General features: G+C 33.4%; 2 protein-coding genes across 4 annotated transcripts; both read left to right on the top strand.

The window, feature by feature from the left end:
* Positions 1–7,116: 7,116 nt before the first annotated feature.
* Positions 7,117–9,133, top strand: LOC136224842 (small ribosomal subunit protein eS12-like). The gene is made up of 4 exons (XM_066013269.1): positions 7,117–7,276; positions 7,363–7,663; positions 8,705–8,770; positions 8,861–9,133. The coding sequence occupies exons 1-4, from the start codon at positions 7,269–7,271 to the stop codon at positions 8,918–8,920; spliced, it is 435 nt and encodes a 144-aa protein (XP_065869341.1). The 5' UTR covers positions 7,117–7,268; the 3' UTR covers positions 8,921–9,133.
* An 8,591-nt stretch (positions 9,134–17,724) lies between these two features.
* LOC136224019 (U-box domain-containing protein 43-like) lies at positions 17,725–22,064 on the top strand. Of its 3 annotated transcripts, none has more exons than XM_066012229.1 (4): positions 17,725–17,902; positions 18,382–19,636; positions 19,941–20,259; positions 20,357–22,064. In XM_066012229.1, the coding sequence occupies exons 2-4, from the start codon at positions 18,404–18,406 to the stop codon at positions 21,847–21,849; spliced, it is 3,045 nt and encodes a 1,014-aa protein (XP_065868301.1). In that variant the 5' UTR covers positions 17,725–17,902; positions 18,382–18,403; the 3' UTR covers positions 21,850–22,064. The 3 variants fall into 3 exon arrangements, with proteins under 3 accessions (XP_065868301.1, XP_065868299.1, XP_065868300.1); XM_066012227.1 differs by having other exon boundaries at positions 17,726–17,907; XM_066012228.1 differs by lacking the exon at positions 17,725–17,902 and adding an exon at positions 17,907–18,011.
* The last annotated feature ends 113 nt before the right edge of the window (positions 22,065–22,177 follow it).

Here is a 22,177-nt window from a genome sequence, read left to right as displayed (position 1 = left end):
AATGTTAACGTGATATTTCCTATTTACTTCTATTAACCTTTTTCCAAATAAGAGTTTGGTTAATAGAATAAACCTAAAAAACTTTAAAAGAAGATTAAACATAAATGATGTTTTTAGGTGGTATAAACAATGCAGTCGATATGTTGTTTATTAAAATATGCTTTAAATAAGGGATTTTATAAGAGGTTTTGGCTCTCCAATTCAATTAAGGATTTTTCATGTAAACACGACAAGTGTTTTCTACTTATTCCATATTATAATTAAAAAAACTTATTAAAAGGTATTTTACATTTCTTCTTCTATCTTTCTATCTGTTAAACAGTTTATTTTCTCTCTCTTTCTAAAACCGCTATTCTCCATTTGTCACTTGTCGGCGTTCTGATCGATTAAGGCTCCGTTTGTTTGGAGGAAAATATTCTGCAGGAAAATATTTTCCCAATTTTCCAGTGTTTGTTTGGGCAGGAAAATAAGTTGCAAGTCAATGGAAAAACAATGAAGAAATAAGGGAAAATGTTTTACCATTTTCAAAAGGGTAAAACATTTTACTCAAAACATACGCGTTCAGAGAAATATTGGGAAAGCGTTAAAAAATGTAAAAATATGAAACACGAAAAATATAAATAATATGAAAACGTTACAAAACACGAGAATATGATAAAAAAAATCACAATAAACATGAAAATGTGAACAAATGCGAAAAATACAAAAAAGCAAAAAAAAAACACTTGAAAAGGCACAAAACATGAACACGAAAAAGTGACAAAATACGAAAAATATAAAAACATGAAAAATACAAAAAACACAAAACGTGAAAAAATACGAAAAACACGAAAACGCAAAAAATGCTAAAACACAAAAACGTGACAATACGTGAAAAACACACGATAAACATGAAAAGATGAAAAATACAAACAAAACACGAAAATGTAAAAAACTCAAAAACGTGAAAAATACGAAAAATATGAAAAAAAATGTGAATAACATGAAAAAGTAACAAAATGCGAAAAATAAAAAACGCAAAAAAAAAAAAAGAAAACGTGAAAAAGGGAAAAACTGAAAAACTGAAAACCGAAAAGCTAAACGTGAAAACACAAAAAAGAAGAAAAAATGCAAAAAAAAAAAACATAATAGCGTTGATAGCACGAGAAAACATACAAAAAATACCGAAAATGTGGAAAAATGTTTTCTTGTTTTTATATTTATTTTTTCCATGTTTTTAATATTTTTTTTACTTTTCGTAATTTTTGTATTTTTCCACTTTTTGTGTTTTTAATAAATTTTTATAATTTTTTTTTGTGTTTTTTCACGTTTTTCTGTTTTCCATATTTTTGCATGTTTTCGTGTTTTTAACGTTTTCGTGTTTTCCACATCTTTTCACGTTTTTTGTGTTTTGTGTTTTTTTACATTTTCTTGTTTTCATGAGTTTTTTTACAATCTTTTCTATTTTTTTACGTTTTCACAGTTTTCCACGTCTCTACATATTTTTTGTGTTTTAATATACAATTGAAAATAAAAAAATACAGAAAATCTATATTTAGCGGTTAGAAAATATTTTCCAGTGTTGTAGCCAAACACCGGAAAATATTTTACAGTGTTGTTGCCAAACATAGGAAAATATTTTATTTTCCTGCACAATATTTTCCCTGCATAAAATTTTCCAGAACACAATATTTTCCCCAAACAAACGGCCCTAAAACAAACTCAATTTACTCTCAACAAAATAACTAACATGAAGTTACTCAATTATACTATCAACAAAATAAGTAACGTGACTTTTCATTCTGCTATAATTTAAGAAATATTCAATTAATCAGTTTAATATATTTTAGGATAATTATCTCTAAATTAAGATATAGAATGTTATATTATAAGTCAAACTAGAAATTTAATTTAAGCAACAAAATCCACAAAAAAAAAAAAAAAAAAAAAGATAAACGAGCCTCATTTAGTCAATTATATGTGTATATAATTAGAGTAACCATTAGATTTAGATTTATTAAATTTAAGTCTTAGGATGATTTCAATCTCCACATTAAGATTCTATCTAAGTCTTATAAGTTAAATATAACAGAGCCAATTAAAAATCATTTGGTTAGTCTGTTAGTTGATAGAGTGATAGTTGTTGTTAATTGTTTATTGTTGTTAGTTGTTTTCTTTTATAATTAGTATTCTGTAAAATTGTGATGAATTGCTATAAACTATTTAACATGGATGTGCTTTAAATCAATCAACAAATAAATTAAAATGTAAAAAAATAATGTAACCATAGCGGGCACCAAAAAATATAATTTTATTTTTACATACAGATCACTGTATGGTTTTTTACTCAATTTTTTTTTTCTTCTTCTTTTTCACTTCATAAAACATTTTTTTTTCCTGTCCAAAGCTGGTAAAGCGACACTCATCAGAGCTACGGGGCAAGCAATCCCCACATATTTTATGAGTGTATTTCTGCTGCCCGCGTCTACTGTTGATGAATTGCAGCAGATGCTCAATTCCTTTTGGTGGGGAAATAAAAAATCAGGGGAAATGGGATTGAATTGGATGTCATGGGACAAACTCTGCATTCCAAAATTGAGGGGAGGACTCAACTTCAGGAATTTCACGGCCTTCAATCTGGCTATGTTGGGAAAACAAGGGTGGCGGCTCATCACCGAACCCACTTCGCTTGTCAGCAAAATCTTCAAAGCTAAATACTACCCTAAAGGGGATTTCTTGGGTGCCTCATTGGGGCATTCTCCTAGTTTTATCTGGCGAAATATATGGAGTTCTCAACTAATTCTCAGAGAGGGGATCAGATGGAAGATTGGAGATGGAAATTTAGTAAATGTATGGAATGACAGATGGCTGAGAGACGAGGCAAATGGGTTCATCGAAACACCCAAAATAGCGGGACTTGAGCAATTAAAGGTATGTGATTTACTTATTCCTAATACACTAGAATGGGATTTTGAATTGTTGGAGGAGGTATTCCATGCCAGAGATATCAGAGAGATCAGTAAACTTCCGGCAAAGCTATCGGGTCTTAAAGATAAAATTATTTGGCAAGCTCAAGCCAATGGTATGTACTCATTGAAAAGTTCATATCGAGTTGCCGTGAATATGGAGGAAGAGGAAAGGAACCTTGTGGAAGGTAACTGGAAGCGACTGTGGCAAGCTGAAATTCCATATAAGGTCCGTTATTTCAACTGGCGGCTAGCAAGGAATAGTTTACCCGTTCGAGTAAACTTGCAAAGACGAGGTATCCATTTACAGGTTAACTGTGTATTGTGTAATGAATGTTGGGAAGACGAATGACATTGTTTTATCGAATGTAATGTGGTTGTTCGCCTTTGGCGTAAGGTTAGGCTGCTATCTGTTATACAGGATCAGGCAAGGCGAGCCGAGGGAATCGGAGATTGGTTCCACAAAGTTCTAACAAACCTGAACGGTAAGGACGGAAATGCGTTCCTTATGAACAGTTGGAGTTTGTGGAGGGCAAGGAATGATCGTCTGTGGAAGGCGGAAGTCACGACAGTCGACGAAATTTGGTTCAGAGCACTAACAACGGGGGAAGATTGGAGTCGGGCGAAGATGCTGAAACAGGGAGACTCGACATCGGTCGGCTGATGCAATCAGGGTAGCACATGCAGAATTTGGCATCCCCCCACCGTCGGACTATTTTTCGTGCTGTTCTGATGCAGCGTTTATAGAGGGAGAAGGCTTCGCCGGAATTAGAGATGTTCTTCGCAATGAAAACGGCACGGTTCTGAACTGCCGATTAGAGAAGGTTCAGAACATATTCACAGTGAAGGAGAGTGAGGCAGAGGCACTGTTCCAAGCCATGGAATGGATGCGCAGGGAGGGGATTAATAACGTGAGCTTCGAATCAGACGCCAAGACGGTGGTCGACGCTGTCCGATCTACAGAACCGGATATTTCAGAATTCGGAGATCTAATCGGCAAATGCAAGGAAATAATGCGTGGAAATGACTCTTACTCAGTCAGATGGATTCGGCGACAAGCTAACAGAGCGGCCCATGCTTTGGCTAAGGCGGCACGATTAAATTCTTGTCCATTATTTTTTAATTCTTTACCGAGTTGTGTGTTACCTAAAATGTTACATTTTTGCCCAATTCGGGCCCATTAATTCAATTCTTTGATTATTGATTCAAAAAAAAAAACATTTTTTTCCCTATAGACTTGGAAGCAATTTGATATTTTCAATGCATTTATTTTTTTTAGGCATCTTAGTTACTCTATTATCCTCATGATTTTCATTCATAATAAATTGTTTTAGTTATTGAAGAAATATGACTCAAAGTTGAGATTTTGATCTAAACAAAAAATGTTAAATCCGCTAAATAATAACTTTATAATAGATGTTTATATGATGCTTAGAAACTTCTTTCATATGCATGCAATCTTTTTTTTTCATGAATGATGTTGAAGATCAGAACAATATTAAATAAAAAATCATGATTTGTGGAATAGAAAGAATAATTTTATAAAAATCAAATAATTATAAAAAGGACATCAGTAAAAAAAACTCTAAAAATGATTCTTTTTCTAACCATTATATTTCCGTATAAAGAAACATATGAAATCACGCATCAATAGTTTTGACAAATTGTGGAAAGCATAAAATAAATAAATAAATAAATACACATCTAATCAACAATTAAACCGTAATGGAACAAAATTGTAAACTTTATGAATATTTGGAAAAATCATTCAGATTTTGTACTAATTAAATTAAATTAAAAAGATATAAATGATTTTTCTTTATATTATTTCTTACAATGTTTTTTTTTCTTTCAAAAATATGGATATATATCACATTATTGTAGGTGAATATAGAAATTCGCTTTTAAAAAACTATTACAATTATATCATAACTAATAAAATCATTATTTTTAAAGATTAAAATTTATAAATTAGGGTTTAGAATATATTGTCTAGATTTTAAGTCTATGAATTGGGGTTTAAAACTTTTTTTTTAAATAGGAAAAATAAGGAAAAAACAAAACACCACAATAAGTTAGCTCGGGATGAGGTTTAAAACATTTAAACTAGTTTTTAGCCCGTGCAGATGCACGAATTCGTCTTAACATATAAATATTAATATTAATATTTTATATACTTTAATAATTAAAATTAATGACATTTCAAAAAAATAATAATTAAAATCAATGATACAAATGTATTATTTAAATTGAATAATACAAATATATTATCTAAATTAAATTTTATTATAATAATATAATCAATATATTATTTTTTGGGTTAAGGTGCAAAACTACCCCTAACGTTTTGGGTCGTGTAATTTTACCCCTAACGTTTGTAGTCAAGAGGAATTTTACCCCTAACGTTGATAATTTGGGTCAAATTCACACATTATTATAAAACACAGATATTTTTGTTCTTTATTTTGCACCAATTGTATATCAATTCGTTCTTAAAAAAAATAATTTCATGTTTTTTATAATTTAATAATAGAATTAGAGATTATATTTGTAAATTCGGTGAATTTTTTGAATTTTTTTTGTCCTATTCGTACAAACACAGTATATTTTTTTCTTTTATTTTTATTTTTTTCACATCCCAACATATGCTTGTGATTTCTTAGTGATAAAATGACGCACGTGTGAAGTCTAGATGACAAGATTCATGACTGAAAAGACACTTTGATTAATTATTTCTCAAATTGACCCAATTTATCGACGTTAGGGGTAAAATTGCTCTTGGCTTCCAACGTTAGGGGTAAAATTGCACCATTTTAGACGTTAGGACTAAAATTGCTCCTGACCCAAAACGTTAGGGGTATTTTTGCACCTTATCTTTTTTTTTATCACTCAAGATAATGTCTAAATCCTTAAAAATACATTGTTATTTTTTTAGAGGAAGAGTACCTTAAGAATGCATACCTTATTACCAGAAAACAACACCACCTTTTAATTCCAAATCTGGAAAACTAATCTGCAAAACAATAAACCAACTATAAGAAAAGAGAGTGCTCTGAGGAATGATAGTTGAAACAATTATGTATGTCCCTGCAAAAACGAAGAAAAATTGTCCACTAATCCAAGTTTATCATCTTGTAATCACTGTGGATCTGTCAGAAATAACATCAAGATAAGGGAAATTAACAGATATGCAAATGAAGAAATAAAAGATAACTATGGAGAAATAAAAGATAAGAGCAGTTAAGAAAGAAGATGTTTACTCTTCAATAGACCCATCCATGATGTAAAACACATGTGAAAGAGAATCTAACCTGAAGAATCTAGTAGCAGCAAGGATCCATTTCAAAACCTAAAAAACAAAATTGAACCAATGTTAAGAAAAACCTAAAAAACAAAATTGAACCAATGTTAAGAAAATTATATGCGCATGTAAGTAGTGATAATGAATCCTAATCAAATAGCAATTGCAAGTTAAAACTGAATGGAAATTAAACACCAAAGAAGTTTTGTTTAATTAAAACCGCAAAAAAAGAAGTCTGCACAACTAATAAATATAGGGAGAACAAATGGAAAAAGATGTGATTTATCTCTTCAAGAGTTCTAGATTATAAAGAGATTGCACAAAGAAAATAACGTGGAGGAGATGGAAACTGTCTTACACAGATGAAGAGAGAAAGAGGTTTTCTAATAGAGGGGTGAAAACCGTCTCACACACCTAATGCTTTGAAGAGTGGGAATGATGATCGTGGAGAGAGAAGAAAACTGGATAACTATTAATTAGTTAAAAATTTCTTTGGAAAAGTGGAGAGAGTGATACGGAAGGAAGCAATTAGTAACAGATATAAATTAGATAGCTATTTTTTATGGAAGATTCAGATAACAAAAAAAAAATTTAAATAAAATATAAGTAAATAAAAAAAAATTAAATTGAGAAATTACCTCAAACTAACACATCAGCATTTGATTTCCAGATTTTAGTATATGTATAGATAGATTAGATTTCCCCAAAAAAAATTTGAAATTTCACTAAAAAAACTTTTAATTTAGATATAAAAATATATTTTGATTTGTTATATATTAAAAAAATAATATATTAAAAATTAAGTTTTATGATTTGTAATTTTATCGTCAAAGCCCAAATTTTGAACTGTGGCCAGTGATCAAACTTTCAAGCCCATTCCAAAAACCCTAACCCTAATCTCCCTTATTCTAGCTTTACGCTTCTAAAACAACGGCAGAAGAGACGAAGGCCATTTCAGAGACTACTTCCATTCCTTCTGCTTTCCCCTTCCTTTCGGCGCAGAGTAGACGACAACAACAACTATGTCAGGGTAAGCTATTCCTCCTCTAAAATGTCGTTTTTTCTCTGATTCGTTGATAATGATTTATTTTACTAACATGAATATCAATTGAGCAGAGAGGAGGGTCCCGTTGCTGTTGCCGTTCCCGTTGAGACACCTGCTCAGCCTCTTGGGGAGGCTATGGATTTGATGAGTGCATTACAGCTAGTGCTTCGAAAATCTCTGGCTCACGGCGGTCTTATTCGAGGTCTTCATGAAGGTGCTAAAGTGATCGAGAAACACGCTGCACAGCTTTGCGTAATGGCTGAGGATTGTAATCAGCCTGATTATATTAAGCTTGTCAAAGGCCTTTGTGCTGATCATGGCGTTGGCCTCTTGACTGTTCCTAGTGCTAAGACCCTCGGCGAATGGGCTGGAGTAAGTTTTCTACTTTTTCAACTTCTTATGTACTGTATTGGCTTAATGCATATTTACAATCTTAAACTCTGCTCATTCTGACCTCCCACTCACAAAATTATTGATCTGTTATATTTGAAAAGTTAAGTTCGTTCTCTATGCGGTCTCATCTGTTAAAGATGACAAATCAAGATTTTATGTGCAGAATGTCCGAATGAACGAATCATAGGTGTGTGATAGGATTGAAAACCAATTATAGGTGTGGGATATGTTTTAAACTATAAGTGTGATAGGTTATTTTAAAAGTTGAGTTTGACAATAGTCAAAACTTGACAAGTTTAAGAGCATAAATATGCATTAAGCCTACTTTATTTCTTTCCTAAATAAAGTTTTTGAAACACTCTCAACTGAAAAAAGTTACTCTTATTATCTACTCGCTTCCAATTCTGTGTATTTGTTATGAAATTGTTTGATTAGTCTCTCAGTTTAGGACTTGAAGTACTTAAGGGCTGCCTATGCTTTTATAGTTGGATCTGTTACTAAAATAAATATTGGTTAATCCTTCCAGGCTAGTCTTATAATATGATAAATTTGTGAATTTGATTATATATTTGTGAAAGATCGCCATGCAGATGATTTTGTAGTTCTTTGTTATCTGTCCTGCTATCCATCTGTCTAGACATATGTTGTTATAATTGAGTGCTGTTTATTAATTTTCCATTCTTCCAAAACTAGCTCACGGTACAAATCTAATTCTCATATCACATCTAACAATGGTTGTATTAGGGGTGCTACTTTGTAATTTTTGCACATCAGAATGCTGATTGTTTGGACAAGTCAAGTCTTACTAGATTAATTGAGATTGATTATTATTTTGTCTAGTTTCTGTACTCAAAAAGTACGTGTGCCTCCCTTTGAATTGTTTGAATTAAATGATATCCATTGATGTTATTGCACACTCATGTTGCTTCAAATTTCATACACTGGATATTGTTGTCTTCCCCTGAAAAAGGCTTTGTGGTTCAGTATCATCTCTGATATTTCTTGGATTGTTCTTTGCAGTTATGCAAGATTGATTCTGAGGGCAAGGCCAGAAAAGTAGTTGGTTGTTCTTGCGTCGTGGTTAAGGTATGGGTCTTGGCTTTTAGTATTACAGATTTGTACGCATCTATAGACTCTATGTATCTCTCTCAAACACCATGATTTCCTATTTTGCAGGATTATGGTGAGGAAAGTGAAGGTCTTAATGTTGTTCAGCAACACATCAAGTCTCACTGAGCAAATGAGGATTAATATATTTAAAGATCTGAATTGGTTTATCCTGTAGAAACCCTTTTTACTTGTTTCTGTGATACCCTCATCTTTAAGGGTTTTTGGTTCAATGTGAGTTGCAGTTTAAATTGAATTGTTTCTTAATGTTGTGCTAAAAGGTTTGTCTTGATATGTGACATACTAAATTTTGCATCAATTCGAGGCTTTGAATTAAAAACATGGTTTGTTTTAGGTTATATAATCAAAGACTTGGGATATATTAAGCCTTCCATATATCCATGTTGCATTCTTTACAGTAGCAGATCAATTAGATATTTTGTGATCATTTGCATTTTTGCTCCGTACAACTTAACATGTTTGTTGCATTGTTGAGACTCATTGAGCTGATGACCTTCTGTTGTCCCCTGATATTACCCTAGAAATCAATGTTGTACATAATCTTTATTTTCCGTTAAAAATTTGCATGTAAACACTGCTAGTGCCTTGGAATTTCCTTTTTCTTTTTTTTTTTTATTGCTGGAGGATGAATGACCTATAAAAGATTTGAAATCAAAGTATTTTAAAGAACAAAACGTATCACAGTAATTGATTGTTATACATAGTTAGTGTGTAGAATTAAATTTATTTATTTATTTAGAGTTTCATTACTTTTTTTTTTCATATACAAGAATATAAATAAAAGAAAAATTAGATAAAAATTTTAATTTTATATTAAGCAATTATCTCTGAAGGATTGTTAGTTTATACCTACTAGTATAGTGACATTAGAAATGTTGGCCATTCATATACATCTATGTGGGTGTTTAGATATCTTGTCTCTTTAGCTTCTGAGACGAGCTATTCATTCAAGAATAGGAAATATTGTTAGATGCAAATCTCAACGACATTATATCAAACTTTAAGATAATTGTTGAGTTGGGATCATTTAAGTTTATAATCTTTTTGGTTTGTTTCTAAAGTATGTTTCACTTCATCTTGTATAAACACTCTAATAATATGAATACAAATTGTGGATTTCTTTTATCTATATTTTGGTTCTGTTATAAAACAATAAATCATAACTATATATATTAAATCAAAAAAATGTAAATGAACATTTCATTAAACAAAATATTCTAAAATAGATTATAGTTAGGACACAATCCTAACAACCTCTTATTTGGATTAAAGTCAATTGTTTTTACATTTCAACAAGTAATAACTTGAATTACCCTCATATATATACTTTTTAAGATAATGGCTTGGTAAAGGATTTGCTAAATTGTTCTCCGTGGGAACTCTTTCTATTCACACATCTCCTATGGTAATGTAAATTACTATTGAGGGATTTTGTTAATTGGATTAACAAATTAGTAAGTTTTAAAGTGCCTTTTAAAATGGCTTAAACGGTCCATGGATTTTCTATACGCGGTTTACATGCTATAAGGTAAATAAATAAATAATGAAAGTAAAGTGATATGCATAAGTTAATATAGTACAACTTTATACAAAATTGAAAACTTGAATCTTTGGCTCCAACTCTAAGTTGGCGCATGGTTCTATGACTAATTGTGGAAATTAGGGTTTTGTTCCTCCTCCTTTTCTTCTAGCAACTGTGCGTGTTGAATAAAACTTCCTATTGTTTAAAAATAAAATAAAAAACTTGATACTCTTTCAATAGATTATTTTTAAATTTAATTTATAAATTTATAAATTAATATATTTAAATTTCGATAAACAATGAAAAACTTCAAGGCCTTATTTGGCAAATAGAGGTTGAAGTAAAATTAGAGGTTTAGAGGGTGTTTGTTTCAGCTTTTCGGAGGAGCTTTTAGCGTTTCACTCCAAACCGCAGAAAGTATATCGTTTGGTTAGGTTTTTATAACCGCAGCGTTTAGCATTTTCTCTGGAAACTGCAGCGTTCTGGAGCGTTTCACGAAAAGCTCCTATTTGGAGCTTTTCATAAACAGCTGTTTGTAGTTATATGTTATTGACAAAATTATCCTTTTTATTTCCACAACATATATTTATTCTTTAACATTATTTATATTTCTACAACATAATTACCGGAAGAACAAAGTGTTATTGCGTTCAATAAATTTTTTTATTTTTTATATAGATTATTTTTATTAATTTATGTAACACATTTTTTATTTTATAATAGGATAAGGTGCAAAAATACTCCTACATTTGTAGCTAGGAGCAATCTTACCCTTAACGTCTAAAATTGTGCAATTATACCCCTAATATTGGAAGCCAAAAGCAATTTTATGAGTTTTTTTTTCACATTTTTCCTTTTATAATTTCATCGTTGATTAATTTAAAACATGTCCATTTTAGACATTTTAAATCCGAACATCAACAGTTCAATATAATTTTACCAAACACTAGTAATTAAACCGCTAATAATAAACAGCTAACAGCTTACTGCAACTGCAAACAGCTAACAGCAACCGCAACAGCTATTAGCTAACAGATGAACCAAACAGGTTCTTAGACTACTTTTAGAAGTTTGATTATTCAAAAATTCTAATAAAGATGTTTGGTAAAAAAACGGCTTGAAATAGCGGATTGAGATCAAACCGCTAATTTAGGAAAAACTCAGTTTTTCAATTAGAAGATTGAAATATTTTTATTAAAAGATTTTTGTGTCCCTAGTCACTACACTTTTTTTTTTAACGACCCTAGTTACTACACTTAAATACTTATTAAACATGAGAGAATTTATTATTCTTATTATTATTATTATGTTTCAAACTTTGAACAAATTGAAGTCAATCAAATTGAGTTCTATAAAAAAAATGAGGGTTTCAAACATTCTCGAGATATTTAATTTGAATAGCTTATATCAATTCAATAATATCTTATAGCATTCATTTTACTAATTTTTTGAGCATTATTTTATTCAATTGAATACATAATTGTATTTATATTAAACCGTTATTTTTTCCTAGAATTTTATGTAATAACTTTTTTAAGATTTGATGGAAAATATGACATATTAAATATTACTTTATTGTAAATTTTTTTTTGTTTGTAATTCTATTGATAAATTATCAATTTGATCAAAGTTATATTTGTCGATTAGCAACTAAACATTTAAATATGAATTATTAAAGAAAAAAATAATAGCCATAAAAGATCAATGTCTTTATTTGTTATTTTACATAAACGTGTATCAGTAATCGGTTAAATTTTACCAAATATGTTTACACACACATCTAATTATATTAGTTAAACAAAAAGATAATCAGCAAACAAACTAACATGTAATAACTAACATCTACTCGCCCAAATCTTGTAGTTGCAATTTTTTTCCTTGATAAATGATACTTGTAGCCTTTCAATCGTTCACTATCACCATAGTGTCTGACTTTAAAATTAGACATTAGAACCCTGAACTTAACACTTTACAAATGTAATGATTCTTTTACTATTGACTAAGTTAAAATGAACGATGACGATCTCATAATGGATCTAAGAATTAAAGTTTTTTAGAACCATATTTTTCATAGAACCATCATTTTCGATTTTTCAAATCACAAATTTCAAAGTTTTCTCTCTCTAAACAATCATTTTACTATTCTAACCAAACAACAACTAAATGAACTTAAAATCAAAATATTCAAAAAACAAAGTTGTTTAGAATTTTATCTCCATCAATTGATCAATGGTAACCAAATCATTACGTGAATAATATACAAAGTTCAGGACTCATGATGAAGGGCGTACAATGAATTAAATTTTTTTTTTTTTTTTTTGTATTTGGATTACAATCCAACCCAACCCAACCCATTAAAAGAAATAATCAATGGGTTGGTTGTTAAAACCAACACAACTCATTAAATGTTGAAATTGAATAGATTGAGTTGGATTAGTTATTAATTCAAATAATTTCAAATATAAATTTATAGCTATTAAACATTGGACTAAATTAATGAACTTATAAATATTTGTACCAAATAGAACGTAAATGACATTCATTTTTGAGTTAACTAAAAAAACTCATGTGCTTTGACGTTTTCATAAATCGGTACATGTTAGTTTTTTTTGTTCCAAAACAAATAACTTGACACCTTTAAAATAGAGCAGTATTTTTGAGATTTTTTTCAGTGACTTTTTGGCCCATTTTATTTTTCTAGAATTCCAGATTTCTAGAATTTTCTAGTATTTCAGAAGTTTCTGGAATTCCAAAATTTCTGAAAAGAATTTAGAATTCAAGATTTCTGGAATTCCAGAATTTTCAGAATTTCTAGAATTCCGAAAATCTTGAATTCTAATTTTTTTTCTTCAGAATTTCTATAATTTTTGAAATTCTAGAATTTTTGGAATTCCATAATTTTTGGAATGTTAGAATTTTTGGAATTCCAAAATTTTTAGAATTCTATAATTTCATATTTTCTGAAATTCTAAAAATATGGGTTTCCAGAATTTGGAATTTTTTAAATTCTAGAAAATTCTAGAATCTGAAATTTTTGAAATTCTAAAAAATTCTGAAATTTCAGAATTCTGAAATTTAAGAAATCTGGAATTTAAGAAATTGAAATTCCAGAAAATGTAAAAAGAAAAAAATAAGAACAAAGTGTGTTCTTTTACCTTTAAAAGTCAAAATATTGTTTTTCTAAAAATAACCTCAACCACATCAGCAATCTAACGATTTCAAGTCATTTTCTTTAATTCTACTACAACAACAATAACATCAAAGCCTTAGTCCCGAAATGATTCGGGGTCGGCTAACATGAACCATCGTATAAAACCGTGAAATCAAGTCGTGTCAGCGACACAAATTCGTACCCTCCACTCCGTCCTATCCACTACCGTATTTTTCTCAATTCCTAGTAAACTCATATCACTCTCGATCACCCTCTTCCAAGTTTGCTTAGGTCTTCCCCTACCCCTCACCACTACATCCCTTTGTCACTCTTCGATCCTCCTAACCAGCGTATCAAACGCTCTACGTCTCACATGGCTAAACCAACTTAGTCGGGTTTCTCTCATTTTATTCTCAATAGATGTAACCCCTACTTTTGTCCTAATTATTTCATTACTCACCTGATCCTTTCTCGTATGACCACACATCCATCTCAACATACGCATCTCCACCACCGACATCTTATGGATGTGACAGTGTTTCACTGCCCAACACTCCGTAGCATATAACAATGCTGGTCTGATTACCGTGCGGTAGAATTTTCCCTTCAATCTATTAGGCATACCGGGGTCACAAAGGAAACCCGTAGCACTCTTCCACTTCGACCAACCAGATTTAATCCTATGAGTAACATCTCCATCTACTTCTCCATCTGTTTGGATAATAGATCCTAAATACCGGAAGCAATCTGAGGCCTGAACAACTCTCCCATCTAAGGTGATTGTCCCTGCCTCCCTACTCCTATGGCCGCTAAACTTACACTCTAAATATTCTGTCTTACTTCGGCTCAACTTAAAGCCTCCAGATTCTAGAATTTGTCTCCATAGTTCCAACTTCCTTTCCAATCCTTCTTTCGTCTCATCAACCAACACAATATCATATACAAACAACATGCACCATGGTATACCATCTTGAAGTGAACTTGTTAGTTCATCCATAACGATGGCAAAAATAAATGGGCTTAGTGCGGAACCTTGATGCACTCCAATCGTAATAGGGAACTCTTCAGTCTTCCTAACACTAGTACGTACACTCGTGCATGCTCCATCATACATGTCCTTTATGATGTCAATATATTTCCGCAAAATGCCTTTCCTTATCAAGGCCCACCAAAGTACTTCCCTTGGTACCTTATCATACGCTTTCTCCAAGTCAATAAAAACCATATGCAAGTCTTTCTTCTTATTTCGATAGTGCTCCATTAATTGTCTCATTAGATGGATGGCTTCCATAGTTGATCTTCCCGGCATAAAGCCAAACTGGTTTTCCGAGATCTTCACCGTCCTTCTTAGCCTTTGTTCGATCACTCGCTCCCAAAGTTTCATAGTGTGACTCATTAATTTGATTCCTCGATAGTTGGCACAATCTTGGACATCGCCTTTGTTCTTATACAAAGGGATTAAGATACTTTTCCTCCATTCTGATGGCATCTTATTGTTTCTCCAAATTTTATTGAAGAACGTCGTCAACCATTCGATTCCTCTTTCTCCCAAACATCTCCAAATCTCAATAGGGATGCCATCAGGTCCTACTACTTTCTTCAACCTCATCTTATTTAATTCCATTTTGACTTCATCCTTTTGAATTCTCCGTAGGTATTCATGATTTATCATATCGTGAGGGATACTTATATCTCTAACATCTTGTCTGCGATCTCCATTAAATAAGTCATCAAAATAGGACCTCCATCGTTCCTTGATATCTTTATCTCCAACTAGGACTTTCTGGTCCACATCCTTCACACATTTAACTTTTCCGAGATCTCGCGTCTTCCTATCTCTCATCCGAGCTATTCTATATATGTCTCTTTCCCCTTCTTTTGTATCCAATCTTGTATACAGATCCCGATTCACCTTTGCTCTAGCATCTCGTATGACCTTCTTTACTTCCTTTTTAGCCTCTTTGTATTTTTCGTAGTTCTCATCACTCCTACATTTCCTTAATATTTTATAGGATTCTCGCTTACTCTTTACTGCTTGTCGTACTTCTTCTGTCCACCAAGATGTGTCCTTACCCGGTGGCATGCTACCTTTAGATTCCCCTAGAACTTCCTTCGCTACTTCCCTTATACTATGCTCCATCTTAGTCCAAATCGAATCTATATCTAAATCCATATTACAAGTCCAAATATCTTTTTTGGTCATCTCATCCACAAATTTTTGTTGATTCTCCCCTTGCAATTTCCACCACTTAATCTTAGTCTCCACTTGTGGTGTTCGTTTTCTTATACATTTCCTACTTCGAAAATCAAGCACCACTACTCTATGTTGGGTTGTCGTACTCTCACCAGGGATCACCTTACAGTCAATATAACTCGTTCTCCAAGCACTCCTTACTAAGAAGAAGTCAATTTGGCTCGCATTACCGCTACTCCTATAAGTCACTAAGTGGGATGTTCTCTTCATAAACCATGTGTTCATGATACTCAAGTCATAGGCTGATGCGAATTCCAAAATATCATTTCCTGCTTCATTCTTATCTCCAAAACCATACCCTCCATGAACACTCTCAAACCCATCTCGCCTAGAACCCACATGTCCATTGAGATCACCCCCCAGTACCATCTTTTCATCCCTAGGAACCTGTTCCACCACTTCCTCTAAGTCTTCCCAAAAAGCATGTCTTATAGAGACATCTAATCCTATTTGTGGCGCATATGCACTGATGACGTTCACAACCTCATCCCCTATCACTACCTTAACACTCATAATTCTATCGCTCTTCCTAGACACCGCTACTACATCATCAATATACTCCCGATCAATAAGAATACCTACTCCATTTCTACCCTTATCCTTTCCTGAGTACCAAAGCTTATAACCCCAAGGAGCTATCTCTCTAGCCTTGGCTCCAACCCACTTGGTTTCTTATAGACACATTATATTTATTCTCATCCTCTTCATAACATCTACAATTTCGACTAATCTTCCTGTCAAAGAACCTATGTTCCATGTCCCAAAGCGTAACCTACTACCCTTACCCCTACCATTACCATGGACTAGCTTATTTACCCGCAATCCTTGCATATTTGACACCACCCCCGGGTCCTGGGGTGGCGCGCCGCTTCGGGGCGACGACCTAACAACCCTTGCACATTTATCACTACACCCGGGTCTAGGAAGTGCAGCGCGTCGCTGAGTAGGGAACGCCCCCACATATTTATATTATGGTTCATGTCATAAGATGTGGCTAAGTTTTACGCTGGCCGCCACAAACCTACCGCAACCCTCCTCCTTTGTCCGGGCTTGGGACCGGCTGTAAAGGCCACCAAGTGACCCTCACAGGCGGAGTTATTTTCTTTGATTCTACTAATGGCAAAAATCACAGAGTTTGTTTTAGGGTAAAAAAATAATCACAGATACCGATTTATGAAAACATGAAACCACATGGTTTCTTTTTAAATTAACCCTTAATTTTATAATTATGAATAGAATAATTCTAGTATTATATTACATTTTAACATAACTGATTAATTCTGGTTTAGTGGATGAATAATTTAAATCGCATTTAATATTTCTTAATCAAATCCAACCAAACCCAACCCAACCCAATAAATAAATTTGATAAAATAGAATATGTTGGGTTGGATTGTGTTGGATTGATGGACTGGATATATTTTATATAGTCCATGTTTGTTTTTGAAGTTGAGGAGCCATAATAAAAGTAAGGAAAAAGTTGAAGGGTCATGGTTGTAATTTACACATTTTTTTCCGGAAAAAAACGATTAATATATCATTTGCTCTCTAAATTTGTACAAAAAGGTTGATTGACTTCTGAACTTTCAAAGTGTCTCAGTAGACCCCTCAACTTGTATAAAATGTTTTGTTAGCCCTTAAACTTGCGTAAAATGTAATTAATTAATCATTCGATTGCAAAATAGTAAGTTGTATGCCTAAGATTTATTGTACATGTCTTAGAATGTTATTATATAATCCACATAATATATTAAAATAAAGTCTGACATTGATTGTTTTACTTTTTTTTTTTTTTAGACACATGTAATATATTTTCTGCGTTTGATTTACTTTTTTTATAATTTAATGATTAATTAATTACATTTCAGGCAATATATAAATGGAAGAGGTAATCGGGGAATTTTGAAAAATCCGGAGCCATGTATTAAGGCAAAAAAGAAAGAAGAAAATTTGAATGGACGTTATAGTAGTAAAGTGAGAGTGTGACCGGCCTTTCCATAGAGAAAATTCCTGGGAAACGAAACGAAAGGAAAAGAGAAGTTTCCCTCTCAACATTGACTTAACACAGAGCAAGTCAATTAAAATGTTTAATGGAAAGTTTGTTTTTCTTCCTCCTATTCTCACCTTATTAAAAGCTCCTGCGGGTTCAACCCAAAAAGAAAGGCAAGGTAACTTGTTCAATTTTCTTTCTGTTTTGCCCATCTTGGATTTCTTTGGAGATTAGATTGCTGTAACTAATAGTATATGCATTTATGTTCAATTTAATAGCTGGGTGGGTATATGCTCTTTGCTTCCTTCAACTTGCTGTTTATTATATTTGATTACAACCTTCTACCCATATTTAGTTTATTGACTTTCAACTTGGTTATGAAAGTCCTTTTTTTTTGTTAAGAATGTGATATGATTTTTCCAGCTTTGTCAGGGGATGTTATAGTTTTTAGAGAAAAGGGTTAAAATTTGACCCCAGCACACCACTTGCACTTAACTGCTATAATTTGTCCATTTGGCCTCTCTACTTTAGTTTTGTACATTACTTGTTATAATTTTTCATTTTGACCTCTCTACTTCGAAAGTGACACATCTAGACCCATGTAATTCATTTTTCACAAAATTGCATATGACATTATCCAATTTCCCTGCAGTTTTCTTGGAGGTTTGGCATAAATGTCACTGGAGCTTATTCCTATTGGAACCATTTTGGCTGTGCTAACAAACCAGGTCCTTAAAACAGCTCAGGCTGCAAAAGATGTCATAATTGAGAAGGGAAGTTTCAAGGTTCTGTCAAAACATCTATTTGACATTGAACCTGTGTTAAAGGAATTGCAGCTTCAGAAATTGAATGATTCTCAAGCTGCTCGGCTTGCTCTTCAAACACTTGAAGCAGATGTCAACAAGGCAAATAACCTGGTTGACAAGTACAAAAACCGGTCCCGTTTCTATTTACTGGTAAAGTGCCGACTTATTGTCAATGAGGTACAAGAAGTTACAAGGGATATTGGAAGGTGTTTGGCTGCATTATCCCTTGCAAATACCGAAGTCCTTGCAGGGATATCTGACCAGGTGAATAGGCTACAGAATGAAATGCAAAGGGTAGAACTCGAAGCATCACATTCTCAGCTTCAAATAGTTGACAAGCTAAACCAGGGTCTTCGCAATCAGAAACTTGATCAGGGTTTTGCAAATGACATGCTTGAGGAAATAGCTCGGGCTGTTGGGGTACCAGTAGAACCTTCAGAGATAATCAAAGAGCTAGCCAGCTTTAGTAAGGAAAAGGAAGAAGCAGCCAACAGGAAGGAAAGGGCTGAGGCTTTCTTCTTAGAGCAGGTTATTCAGTTGCTTTCTCGAGCTGATGCTGCAAGAGATTATGAACAAGTCAAGATGCAGTATTTTCAAAGGGTTCAGGTTATAGAGAGATATGATGAGAGGGAAGAACATATAGCTCCTCTTACCCCTTTCCTTTGTCGAATAAATAGGACTGTGATGAATGATCCGGTTAGCCTTTGTACTGGAACGACATGTGAGAGATCTGCCATTGAAGCTTGGTTCGATAGTGGAGAGAGAACTGACCCTGAAACTGGTGAGATACTTGAAGATACATCTTGGAGGTCTAACCTTCCTCTTAGACATTCAATAGAGGAATGGAAAGAACTTAATTATTGCCTTAGAATTAGAGCTTGTAGGGCGAAGTTGTTAACAGATATAGGCTCCACCATTGAAGATGCTCTTAGCCAAATGCAGGATCTCATGAGAGAAAATTCTATAAACAAGGACTGGGTCTCTATTGGAGGCCTTACAGATATTGTCATATCTATTCTAGGAAGTTCTCACAATAAAGATATAAAGAGGAATATTTTAGTTACTTTAAAGGATATTGTTGAAGGTCACACAAGGAATAAGGTAAGAAATTTTGACACTGCACCTACATAAAGCTGGAGCGTATACCCATTCTAATAAAAAACTTTGTTCTTGACATCCCTTCATTTAGGATTGTAGGAACATGCTACAGTTTTAGGTGAAGAAATTGGTTATATATATTCTCTCTATAATATTGTCTACATCATTTGTAGTCATTTGATGTAGTTTTGTATCATCTATTTGGCAATAAAGTCTGGGAGATCCTACTTATTTTCCATGAGAATTTTCGTTATACAAAAATTAACACTTGAGTTTATCAAATTCAATGATTGAATAAATGTTGTAGGAAAAATTGGTGAATTATGAGGGATGGGATCACATTACTCCGTGCTTAGTGTGTGACTCAAGCATCTCCAAGGTTGCACTTGAGTTGCTATATGAGCTGTTGCAGGAGAGATCTGGTTGGAATGTGTTTGTCTGCAGGAAACTTTCTCAACAATGCAGTGCTATTCTTTTCCTTGTCACCCTCTTGAATAGTCCAGTTAGGGAATCAGCTGATTATGCTGAAAAAATCTTAACTAAACTCTTCGAAATTGATGAGGAAAATATTTCTCATGCTGCAAAATCAGGATGGTATAAACCACTTGTCGATCGGATTGTACAAGGTCAGAAAGCTCTTTCAATGTATACTTTCTGAAATATCATGGTTTGATACTACATTCATATTTCATACTTGACATTGATCATTCTGAAAAATTTCAGGGCCAGAGTCTTCAAGGTTATCAATGGTGAAAGCTATAGTTAATATGGAATTGGTTGATTCAAATTTAAGGTTACTTGGTGAAGAAGGGATAATACCTCCTTTGCTTGACATGGCTCGATCTGGCAATTTTGAATCAAGAGAATTGTCTTTATCTGCCTTGGTCAAGCTATCTGATTGCCATGCCAATAAAGAGATTATCGCTTCTGTTGGTGGGCTCTCTCTTGTTTTAAAACTAATGATGTCACCGCAACGAACATTTCTTATAGTTAAATGCGCTGAAATCTTTGAGAAACTTTCTTCTGATGATGATGGTATTAAATATTTTGTTGATGAAAACGGGAATCAGCTCGAGTTGATACCAATTATCACCCATTTGTTAGATCTACAGCAGGCTAGCTTGTCCTATAATGTTCGGAGGCCTGCATTACGTGCACTTCTCGGGATATCCAAGTCTGAGGCAGGCTTGGTTAAGACTGCAGTTCTTACTGCTAATGGTGTATCTATGGTCCTTCCTCTTTTGGATGACACTGACTCCGAAATTCGTGAAATTGCCATTAGTCTTCTCTTCCTTTTCTCCCATCATGAACCACAGGGAGTAGTGGAATTCCTGCTTAAGCCAAAAAGACTCGAGGCTTTGGTAGCATTTCTCGAGAACAATGAGAAGAGTTATGTACAGAAGGCTGCTGCTGGTTTACTAGCCAATCTTCCGAAATCTGAGGTTACTCTGACTGTGAAGCTAATTGAACTGAATGGGCTGAATGCACTCGTGAACATCATAAAAAACGGGGCCATGGAAGCAACAGAAAATGCTCTGAGTGCACTCTTCAGGTTCACGGATCCTACAAATCTCGACTCGCAGCAGACTTTAGTCGAACAAGGAGCTTACCCTTTGCTAGTAAACCTTCTTAGAAATGGTTCAGTAACAGCAAAGGCGCGAGCAGCAGCACTTATCGGTGATCTCTCTATGAGCAGTCCTATGCTTGTTGATGCAGCCAACACATCTGGCTGTTGGTGTTTTGGACCGAAAGGTGCTCATTTATGCCCGGCACATGGGGGCATATGCAGTGTGAGAAGTACATTTTGTTTGTTGGACGCAAATGCTTTGCCTTGCTTGGTACAACTATTGCAGGAAAAGACTCATGCAACTGCTCTTGAAGCAATTCAGACACTGTCCACACTGGTTCAGCAAGGGGCTCCGAACAGAGGGGCAAGTGTGTTGGATGAAGCTGATGCCATTAGGCCTGTGGTAGAGATTCTAACATGGGGAACAGATTCTCTGAAAGAAGAAGCCTTAGGATTCTTAGAGAAGGTGTTTACGGCGAAAGAAATTGCGGAGAAGTATAAATCATCAGCTAGGCTGCTTCTGGTAAGTCTAACAGGCAGAAGTGCTCATGAGGATAGCCGGATAGGCAGGAAGGCTGCTCGAGTTTTATTACTTACGGAACGCTATTCAAGATCATCTACATCTCTTTTGCCTGCACTTTTTACCTGAAAACATCCATAGACAGACCAAAACTTGATCAATCTGTTCACTACGATTTCATCAATCCTTTGTAAATGAAGACATCAAACTAATGACTTTGATAGTCTCGTCCTTTACTTCCACTTTCTTTATATTACTCTCTGTCACAGTTTTAATTCGGATTGTCTTATATCGTAGTCATGTTATACTATTTATATATTTGCATATGATTGTATTGTATATTCTATATAATTGTATCAAATTGGTTGTATGGGGCTAATTATTTCTATAAATCTCTATATACTTATTCGGTTTGTTATATAACTAATCCATTCGTGATATCAACTTATTCTATTCT

This window comes from Euphorbia lathyris, chromosome 3, assembly GCF_963576675.1.
Source record: "Euphorbia lathyris chromosome 3, ddEupLath1.1, whole genome shotgun sequence".
NCBI lineage: Eukaryota > Viridiplantae > Streptophyta > Magnoliopsida > Malpighiales > Euphorbiaceae > Euphorbia > Euphorbia lathyris.
The sequence above is the reverse complement of the archived record's forward strand: the minus strand, read 5'-3'. Positions and strand labels throughout refer to the sequence as shown.